The sequence below is a fragment of the Portunus trituberculatus genome, chromosome 46 (genome assembly GCF_017591435.1).
Source record: "Portunus trituberculatus isolate SZX2019 chromosome 46, ASM1759143v1, whole genome shotgun sequence".
Classification (NCBI taxonomy): Eukaryota; Metazoa; Arthropoda; class Malacostraca; order Decapoda; family Portunidae; genus Portunus; species Portunus trituberculatus.
In genome coordinates, this window is record NC_059300.1 from 28,372,735 (window position 1) to 28,384,069 (window position 11,335).

At 40.6% G+C, this 11,335-nt stretch overlaps 1 protein-coding gene across 2 annotated transcripts; it reads left to right on the plus strand.

Annotated features, from left to right (window-relative positions):
• The first annotated feature begins 3,425 nt into the window (after window positions 1-3,425).
• On the plus strand, window positions 3,426-6,866 carry LOC123519909 (ryncolin-2-like). 2 transcript variants are annotated; one of them, XM_045281596.1, is made up of 7 exons: window positions 3,426-3,539; window positions 3,651-3,810; window positions 4,679-4,750; window positions 4,912-5,078; window positions 5,371-5,497; window positions 6,056-6,171; window positions 6,337-6,866. In XM_045281596.1, the coding sequence occupies exons 2-7, from the start codon at window positions 3,662-3,664 to the stop codon at window positions 6,555-6,557; spliced, it is 852 nt and encodes a 283-aa protein (XP_045137531.1). In that variant the 5' UTR covers window positions 3,426-3,539; window positions 3,651-3,661; the 3' UTR covers window positions 6,558-6,866. The 2 variants fall into 2 exon arrangements, with proteins under 2 accessions (XP_045137531.1, XP_045137530.1); XM_045281595.1 differs by having other exon boundaries at window positions 3,453-3,539; window positions 3,656-3,810.
• Window positions 6,867-11,335: the final 4,469 nt, after the last annotated feature.

Sequence of the window (11,335 nt, forward strand, 5' to 3'; positions counted from 1 at the left end):
ATACACTGATGGTTGGTGAGTGTTGAATTTCCGGTGGAAGGAGTTCCAAACAACTGGGCCCAAGTATGACATAGAATGTTGGTATTTAGTTAGGCGGTGAAGAGGAAGAGAAAGGTTGTCACGGTGACCAGTGTTGTAATGATGAGCTGGAAGGAGGTTGTGGAGTTCATTTTTGTTATTGTACATGAAGATGGCAATTGCAAGTTTTGTTACGTCCTCTAATTTTAATAATTTAGTTTGTTGAAAGAGTGGATCAGTATGAGCCAAGTAATGACTATTAGTTAATATTCTCACAATAATTTTTGAGCTGTAGCTTTAGAGGACTAGATAAGTAGAGTAGGTTGTGCACCAGATAGGGTTGCAGTAAGTTAACAAAGGGTAAATGTGGGCATAGAATATGGATTTAAGAACATCTTGTGTTGCAAGGTCTTTCATGAGGTGAATGAAGGCTATGTGTCTTGAAATCTTTAAAGTGAGATTATTAATGTGTTGTTTAAAAGTTAAAGTGTCATCATAGGTAATGACAAGGAACTTTATATGATTGGTTTTAGAAATAACTTCATTATTTATGTGCGGGGGGGTAGGTTAATATTATTTTAGTTGTGAATAGCATGTAGTGAGTTTCATTGGTGTTAATGGTTAGTCTGTTGTACAAGCACCACTGGTAAAGTCTATGAAGTTCTAGGTTGGCATTGTGTACTAGTTGTGCTGGAATTGGACCTGTCAGGTATAAAGTTACGTCATCTGCAAATAGAATAGTTTTAGAATGTAGAAAGATTGTAGAACTGTCATTAATGTATATAAGGAATAATACTGGTCCCAGGATGCTGCCTTGGGGGACACCAAGACTGACTGAAGTAATGGAAGATAGTTCACCATCACAGGAGGTTTGTTGGTGTCTATCTGTTAAATAATCTTCAAACCATGAGAGTATTGGTCCACGGATCCTATAATGATTTAATTTGCTCAGCAGAATCTGATGGTTAACAGCTTTGGAAAAATCAATGAATATAGATGACAGAAATTTTATTATCAATGGCTGAAAAAATATCAGATGAAAAAATATTTAAGGCTTGGAAAGTGTTGCGTTTGCATCTAAACCCAAATTGAGTTGAATTTAATATATTTTTGCTTTCTAGATAATGCATTAAAGATGATTTCATTAGGTTTTCAAGAATTTTAGAGAATGCTGTGAGTTGTGATATTGGTCTATAATTTTTGGGATCATTCTTAGGGCCCGATTTGTGTATGGGAGTGATCTTTGCAAACTTAAGGATAGCAGGAAAAGTTCCTGTAGAGACAGACTGGTTAAGTAAAATAGTTAGAGGAATGGAAACGAAGTTACAGTTTTTTTTAATTATGGGAACAGCTATGTCATTTACATAAAGGTTCTTGTTTTTAAGTTTTTTAATTACTGACTGAATATCTTGTTGGGTAAGAATTGGAAGTAGCATAGAGTTAGGGTAGTCACCTTGAAGGTAGTCATGTAGGTTATTATTTGACTGGGGAAGGTTATTGTCGAGTTGTGGTGCAATGTTGGAGAAATATTTACTGAATGCTTCTGAAATGTCTTTTGGGTTATCAAATACAGTATTATTATAATGTAAGGTTTTGTATTAGATTTGATACTAGTATTGTCTTTTATTTCATTTATTGTTTGCCATACTTTCTTGGTATTATTTCTGAAATTGTAAAATATATTAAGATAGTAATTACATTTAGCTGCTCGGATTACTTGCGTAAGATTATTTCTATATTGCTTATAGTAGACGTGACTAATGATTCCCATTTTATACATTTTGAGTAAGTGGCATTTATGTTTGACTGAATTAAGTATCCCTCTTGTGAGCCAGGCGTTTTGAAGTCTTTTTGTTGATACATATTTAGTTTTGATTAGGAAACATTTATTATATATTTCAGAAATAGTGTTATAGAATAGACTGAAATTGTCATTTGTGTTTGGTTTATTGAGAAGTCCTTCGCAATCTATTTGTTGAAGTTCACTGGTAAACATAGTGTGAGCGTTTTCATTAAATAGTCTGAAGATAACTTTGTGTTTAGTATCAACTTTAGTTTGATGTATGATATTGATGAAAACTAGGAGATGATCTGATATGTTGTATTGAAGAATGACTGATAAAGAGGGTGTTGTAAAATTTGTCCAGATGTGGTCTAACAAAGAAGGTTGGCCAAGTACAGGACTGTCTGGGAATCTTATGGGTTGGGAAATATAAGGGAAATACTTAAGGGTTTGCATTGTATTTAGGAACAGATTCGTAGGGAAATGTGAAGAGCGTTCAAGTAAATTAATGTTGAAGTCACCCAAGAGAATTGTTTTATTATGAATGAAGATTTTATTTGTAAGTATTTCTTCTATTATGTTGGTGAATTCGTTTACAGCGATATGTTTGCTATATGGTCCGTAAATAATTGAAATATTTGTTGTTGTATTTCTTAATATAAATTTTGATGAAATAATTTCAATATACTCATTAATAAGGGAAAATTCATTGATGACTTCAACATTAAGTTCTTGTTTGGTAAAGATGCTTATTCCTCCATCTTCCCTGTTTGTTCTGATTAAGTGGTAAAGGAATACCCAGGTAAACAATAAAGGTGTTTTCTGGATTCATTTAACCATGTTTATGTGAGGAAAATAATCTCTGGAAGTTTGGGTAGACAGTTGAGAAAAGTCTTCAGTAGATCAATTTTTTTTATGAAGAGATCTAATGTCAATGTGAATTTAGTTGAGGTAGTTATTAGATAGTGATTTAGTGGCAGATGCATATTCATTAAAATTGAAGTACTTAGAGAGAGAGAGAGAGAGAGAGAGAGAGAGAGAGAGAGAGAGAGAGAGAGAGAGAGAGAGAGAGAGAGAGAGAGAGAGAGAGAGAGAGAGAGAGAGAGAGAGAGAGAGAGAGAGAGAGAGAGAGAGAATCTAGGTGTTGGAAGACAGGATCTGGAAGTCACCAAGTTCAGGGTAACCCTTCCACCACGGCCAAGGAAGTCATCACACAATGAAGATGAACCCATGAACAGACCTGCTTACGCCTTGAAGGACAGCAATATGTCCCTAAGGTTCTCGAATTAAGTGTAGAAAGGCCCCACGTAGCCTAAAGTGCCCGAAATAGGACTGCCAGAGTAACTCCTACACTGGCATTCACGTTAGGGTCGTCAAGTGCTCCAGGTGTCAAGACGCACTTCATTAATTACCCCTGACATGAAAACTCAGACCTGCGTCAACCCCGCGCAACACTGAATAGAAAGTAAGATGTTTATGCTTCCCAAAGACTCCCTAATGAACTTCAATTCATGAAGCACACCTGTGAGCCAACCACCCCATCATGAGCTTCACTGCCACGTCCAGCTCCTCCCCGACCCGCCCTGCCCCGCCCCACCCCTTACTGTTACCTCCAGCCCCACTCCTCCAGCACGCTGGCCCGGTGTATATATTGCCTGGCTGTCTATCGGTACTACAACCATCACCTCTGTGGCCTTCTCAGCTCATCTCCGGTGATACAGACACGCAGCAGTCAGCGGTAAGTGCCGTTACACACTCTGTAAGTTGAAATTTGTGCGCTACAGCTGATATTTCACTGTAGTTTGCGACCAATACTGACAGATTCGTGAGTATTTGCTATTCTTCCCAGAACAGAGCGACATGTGGGTCTCCGTGTACGCATTAGTAGTTTTGGGAGCAGCAGGCGTGCTGGCCGAAAGTCCCAAAAAGGACAATGTAGTCAATAGGCAAGCAAGCACCGAAGAGCAGACCACCGGTACAACGCCCTATCCCATAACCTCCTCTGTCCTGTGAGTAAGACTTCTGAACACCTGTTAACTCCAAGCTACGATATAGAGTGTGTCTGAGTGTGTGTGTGTGTGTGTGTGTGTGTGTGTGTGTGTGTGTGTGTGTGTGTGTGTGTGTGTGTGTGTGTGTGTGTGTGTAATTCACCTGCTGGTCACCCAGCCAGTCTTCCCCATTACGGAGCTAGCTCAGACCTCATAGACCGATCTTCGGGTACGAGAGAGACCACAACACACTCGACACACCGGGAAAGCGAAGCCACAACCCCTCGAGTTACATCGCGTACCTATTTACTGCTAGGTGCACAGGGCCCACATATTAAGGGGCTTGCCCATTAGCCACGCCGCTTCTGGGACTCGAACACGGCCCTCTCGATTGTGAGTCGAGCGTGCTAACCAATACACTTCGGGGAGTGTGTGTGTGTGTGTGTGTGTGTGTGTGTGTGTGTGTGTGTGTGTGTGTGTGTGTGTGTGTGTGTGTGTGTGTGTGTGTGAGTGAGAGAGTGTGTGTATGTGCATGCAACTATCCCATGACAACAAAAAAAGAAAGCGGTAAATGTTTTGAAATCCCCCTCTTATAGGAAGACGCAAATACGGAAGTAAACAGGGAGTTCATCAAGAATTTACGAGAGACAGAAATGAATGAATGAAAGTACTGGTTATCTCTTGCATTAAAGAGTTGGACAGAATATAGGTAAGGAAAAGAAGAAAACCTTGTGCAGCGAGCCCATGTATGTTTGTGTGTGTGTGTGTGTGTGTGTGTGTGTGTGTGTGTGTGTGTGTGTGTGTGTGTGTGTGTGTGTGTGTGTGTGTGTGTGTGTGTGTGTTTCCTTGACTGACAGTGGCCTAAGATAGATTAATCTGCCGTCGACAGAGCCGCGGACTGCGCAGACCACCTGATGGCCGGTGCCACAGTTAGCGGCGTGTACGAGATTTACCCCTTCACGTGAGTGACCCAGTTGTTACGATGTCCAAATTTGCATAATAACTAGCTGAAAGAGTTAATGTGGCAAAATTTATTGGAATATTGTAATGAATAACAATAACACTTTTACTCTGAATCTCCCAAAAAATGGCTGCCTTCCTTATTTCACTACTGGCCGCCAGGTGCACGTGTGGAAAGCCGGTGCTGGTGTGGTGTGACATGGAGACAGACGGCGGCGGCTGGACGGTGTTCCTCAATCGCCAGCAACAGGACGTCCAGCTTGACTTCAACCTCACGTGGGACCATTACAAGGCAGGCTTCGGCAGTCCTTACTCCGAGTACTATTTGGGTGGGTGTGGCAGGAGGTGGGACACTCCACAGTAGCTGTGAGGATTCAACCTTACCACAACAAGTATTATAGCTTGATAAGTTTCTTCTGAATTTTTCTCTATTGATTTAGATATATTTCACCATAATGAGTCTACCTATAGAAAGAACAAAAGAAAAATATCCGAGTAACTGACATTTGAGTAAAAACTTGCTTGTCATTTTCATTTCCTTAGTTTTTACTCTTGAATCAGACAAAGATGACAAAAAAAAATCATTTCACTGCTTTGTAAGCTTTCGAAAATATTGTACAGGCAATGAGGTGCTGCACCAGATGACGTACGGCCGTTCTTACGCCCTCCGTCTGGACCTGGACCTGGCCTCAGGGGGTTCTGACTTCGCCACCTACGACAGCTTTAAAATCAATTCTGAGAGCAACAGGTAAACATAAGTAGATAGGAACAGAAGGACTTTTTTCCAAACCTTTTATTCTCCATACTATATGATACGGACAGCCAAGAGTGAACGGTCAATAATCTTCTTCACTTGAGAAAGATTGTGGGGAAGTCAAGGATCCTGTCATTTAGTGACCATCAAGACTTAAGGTAGAAGGGTAATTGTTGCCGGAGCGAAACTGTGTAACGTGCAAGGCTTTATAGTGAGATGGGCTCTCTTACACTAGTCCCACGGATGTTTTCCTTGAAAATGCCAGATAAGATTTCCATGTCATATCTTTAACTCCCTACCATGTACACTCATAAATTTCATTATGAAATGCCTACACATAGAGATAGGCTTGTTTTAACAGACAATATTAATTTCTAGTTTCAACATATGGTTTCCACAAATAAAGACGATATAGAACACAACCTTGTTTCTCGATCAGCTGACTATAAATGTGTTTTTTAATATCAAAATTGTTGTTTTCATTTTCATGGTTGTTCCGAGTACTCAGTTCTAATATTCGACATCTTTTCTCCTACTTTCTTCTTCCTCAAGTTATTACTCTTACTTGACGGGGTCTCTCAGGGGAGACTACAGCACCACAAACTGTCTCCGCTACATGAGTTACCGCTCCTTCACCACACTGGACAGGGACCATGACAGCTATACTGGTGTGTTTCAAGTCACGTGTACTTCGTCTTGTTTACACCAAAGTGACTGATGAAAATACCATTTGCACATTATTTCAGCAACCATTTGCTTGACTTAATTTTGTTGTATACTCAAGACAGCATATATGTGAATATTAAACAGTTTCGTCCCACATTTCGCTTCAGGTAACTGCGCATCTGTAAAAGGAGGAGCGTGGTGGTACTATAACTGTAGGTACTTCAATCCCACTAGCGTTTACAACAGGGCACTGAATCTGACCTGCTATGGCTCCACTAGGGCCGTGACGCAGCTCCAGCTCAAGATCCGGCCATCCATCTGTGACTCCTCTATCAAGACCATCCATCTCACGGAAATGGGTTGTGGCAATTGTGGTGTGGAACGCTAACGCCGTCATGCTTTACCGGTCCACTATGTGATCACCCGGACATTCCAAGTTCTTGCTGCTCTTAAGTCTCCGATCAGTATTTTGAAGCACGCTGGACTCTCATCAGGACACAATTCAAAGGCATTGTTATTTCTCTTTTATTTTTGCGTATGGAAATTAGTAGAGATAAGATGCTGGCACGTTTGGAATTATGAACACATAGCAATACACTCCTTAGCACACACTGGTTATTTTTGTAAGGTGTACTAGCATTTTTTGTTTGAACACCATTCTCTTGCATTGTTGGTTAATAAAGGCTCGATAAATCATTATGTGCCTGTTACTTCAATGATTCTAAGAGTAAGACAATTTGGTTACATAAAAGATGGTGCCCCCTTGTGTTTGGATGGTGATAAGTTGTGCTGGGTATTCATGTTGTCTCACCATTCATCCTTGTTCTGACTGTGTTGGGAACAATACTTAACAGCAGTTAAATATTATGGACACTATCTTGGGTCTTGGATGTACCACCGCCTCACCTTGAAATCAATACTATTCCTCTCAATATGGCCTCACTTCATCCGGTTCAGTTATGGAGTTAGCATGCCTGTATGTAAATTCAAGTACATATGTAAGAAATAACTTTCTTTAGCAGGATACTGGGAGAGATCGTTTGTTAACATGTTTCTCATCTTCTTTCCTGAGTTGCCACTTTTCTATTTAATCGCGTCTCTGAATATCTTCTTAGAGATGCACATTCTTTAAGAACATAAGAAAGGAGGGAAGCTACACGAGGCCACCAGGCCTATACGAGGCAGTCCCAGTGTGCTTAATCTACCTAATTCACTCTATCTTTTCCATCCATGAATTTATCTAACCTTCTTTTAAAGCTCCCTATTGACTCATCCCTGACTACATGCCCACTGAGACCGTTCCACTCATTAACAACTCTATTTGAAAACCAGATTCTTCCCACTTCTTTCCTAAACCTGAATTTTTCAAGTTTAAACCCATTATTTCTGGTTTTGTCCTCGCTACTGATCCTTAAAACTACATTCATGTCCCCTCTGTTAAAATCCTTATACCACTTACTTCTATCAAGTCTCCTCTTAACATACGTCTCTCTAAGGAATGCAGACTAAGTTTTATCAGTCTCTCTTCATAGGGAATATCCCTTATTCCCTGTACCTTTTTAGTCATCCTCCTTTGCACTGACTCCAACAGAGCTGTCCTTCCTGTAATGTGGGGACCAGAATTGTACTGCATAGTCAAGATGTGGCCTGACAAGCGCCAAGTATATTTTCAGTATTACTTCAGGACTCCTGCTTTTAACACTTTTAAAGATGAAACCTAATACTCTATTCGCCTTATTTCTGGCCTCAATACATTGCTTCCTTGTACCGAGATCAGAGCTAACTATGACTCCTAGATCTTTCTCATACTTGGAACTTCCTAGTGCCACGTTATCTATTGTGTACCTATTGCTTGGATTATCTCTACCCACGCTCAGCACCCTGCACTTGTTAATATTGAATTGCATTAGCCATCTATCTGTCCATTCTTTCATCCTATCCAAGTCAGCCTGCAAAGCCTTGGCATCGAATCAGACCTAATCTTTGTGTCGTCCGCAAATTTACTGATATCACTATTAATTCCACTATCCAAGTCGTTTATATATACTAGAAATAATAATGACCCTAAAACTGAGCCCTGTGGCACCCCACTAACTACTCCCCACTCAGAATTTGATCCATTAATTACTACCCTTTGTCGCCTGTCTTCTAACCACGCTTCAATCCAGCTAATATTCTACCCTCTATACCGTGTGCTTTAACCTTTTTAAGAGCCTCTGGTGAGGTACTTTGTCAAAAGTTCTACTGAAATTTAAGTATAGAATGTCCTAACTATCACCTTTATCTGCCGCCTCATAAACCTTACTATAAAAGCTCAACAAGTTGGTAAGACACGACTTTCCCTTTGTAAATCCATGTTGTGTGTGATTTATCAAGCCGTGTTTGTCCAGGTGTTCCCTAATGTTTTTCGTTATTAATGATTCCATTAGTTTATGCACAACTGAAGTTAAGCTGACAGGCCTGTAATTAGACGTTAGGGTTTTATCTCCCTTCTTAAATATGGGAACCACATTAGCTTCTCTCCATATTGTAGGTACCTCATCTGACTCCAGTGACATCCTAAACAGTGCCGCTAACGGCTCGCTTACGACGTCCTTGCACTCCTTTAGAACCCTTGGATAAACTTCATCAGGTCCAGGTGACTTGAATTTCTTTAGTGTATCTATCTCCTGTTCTACCATCGCCTTAGTTATAAGGATATCTGTCAACTTTTCACTATCCTCTGCCCTAAATACCTCATCGCTATCTGGGATTTTCTGTGTGTTCTCCTGGGTGAAGACAGTTAAAAATACTCGTTCATAATTCTACTAATGTCTTCCACAGAACTAGCCATTTCCCCATTTGTTGTCCTTACGGGACCTATTTCTTCTCTGCTTTTCGTCTTATTTAATTGAAAAAATACGTTAGGGTCCGTCTTTGTTTGTTTGGCTACCCTCAACTCATATTTATTTTTAGCTTTCCTCGTTAACCTCTTAACTGATCTTACTTTTATAGTATAGTGGCCTTAGAGCTTCATCTCCTGCCTTTAGCCTCATATATATATATATATATATATATATATATATATATATATATATATATATATATATATATATATATATATATATATATATTGCCCTAGGCATCGCTCTAATCTGTCTGTCATCTACTTAGGATAGTTGCTTCGTGATTCTATTGTTATATGGAATGTTGGCTATCTGACCGTCACGTATTTTATGTAGGAAATAGGTATAGCTCTCACTAATCCTCAGCTGACCGGGATTCCTCCCATGTTCTAATCCAGCTTCCCCCTCTGCCTCACTCTTACTCTGCCCCACCCCAACTTCACACCTTCCCCCTTCTCTGGTCCTCCCTTCCTTCTACCTGTCTAGATCTGCCTTGCCCTTGCCAAGCAATTTGTAAATACTCTTTTAATCCATCGAAATTAGCCTTTCTGAAGTCAAGTACTCTTCTTTTTTTTTTTCTAAAAGTGTCATGCCATTTCAATGTATACCTTACTTCTTTGTGATCGGTTACCTAAATGGCCTTCAATCTCCACCTGTGTAACTGCCTCCTCCCTGTTAGTCAGAATTAAATCTAGAATATTATTTCCCCGCGTGGGTTCTAAAATGACTTGCTTTAGAAAATTATCCTGTATGACCTTGATGAACGCATCTGCTTCCCTGTTACCCACCATCAAGCTCCAATCAACATTTCTATAGTTAAAATCCCCTACCACACATAACTTATTTGGTCTGGAGCATTTGGTGGCCGGTACACTAAACCCATTACTACTGATTGAGCCCCTTCCTTAATATCTACCCATAGAGACTCTGTTTTGCTGTCTGTCTTATTTCTGCTGTTTATGCAACATTGCAGTGTGTCCTTGACGTACAAGGTCACTCCTCCCCCTCTTCTGTTTTCCCTGTCCTTATGAAAAAGTGTACAACCATCAATTTTTACTTCCTGATCAAATACCTTCCCTGACATATTTAACCAGGTTTCTGTTAAAGCAATTATATCAAAATTTTCAACACAAGCTGCACCTCTCAGCAAATCAATCTTATTCAAAATACTCCTACAGTTTGTGTAATACACTTTTAAACTATTCTTCGCATTTACTAAGCTGGTTAGTTTTCTAGATTTGATTATTCCTTCCTGCCTATGGGTCACTGTTACGTTCACCAGTTAAACGGGTAAGATTGGCATCGGGGAGCCGGTGAGCAATAACAATAAAAAAAAACACTGCAGGTTCAACTGGTGAGGATATGCAAAGGGGGCACTTAAGAAGCTATTTAATACCCCAATAACAATGAAACTGACATACACATATAGATATAACATGAAACACATGAAACTGACATACACATATACATATAACACATAAATAAATACAACAAAGAACCCAACTTAATACCTAACAATAATACTAATCCTATATGGAGGCAATGTGGAAAACACGGGACGAGGGGAAGTGATACTTATGAGGTGTCGCACTGGTGAAGTGCTGGATGAGGTGGATCCCACGGTAGACCAAGAGGAGTTGTGTTCACTGGTTGAGGCCTTGATCTCGACTGACTTCCAGAAAGCCGGGAGCTTGCTTAACACTTCCGCTTGAGTCGAATGGGGCCGCGTGAATCCAACTTCGGGACAGTAGCGGGGCTTCATGAGACGATGACGTGGAGGGTTCATGAGACGGTGACGTGGAGGGTTCATGAGACGGTGACGTGGAAGGGGAGGTGGAGAGGTGGCGAACGAGGTAGCAAGCGGAGGAGATGATGGTAGTGGAGTATGTTACGGACGGGCCGTAACAATCACCGATACCCCTACCTTTTCCTGTCCCCCGAAAAAAGCGCTGGAGTGCATTTAACTCGCCTTCAAGTGTTCCAGCCAAAACTCGAACACCTTGGCGTGATAAATGCACTCCATCCCTGGCATACAAGGTGTCTTTGCCGTAAAAAATATCCCAGTTATCGATGAACGCCCATCCATTCCTCCTGTAGTGATCTATAAGTCTGCAATTTAATGCAATAGCCCTGGACACCCATTCACTTCCCAGTCCCCTCCTTGGCAACACACCGCATACCACAAGGGTTGCATCCTTATTTCTAATTCTAGCCAAAGCCTCCTTAAATCTCCTAAACAGCTCCTCACTCCTTACCTTGCAAATGTCATTCCCCCGCGCTG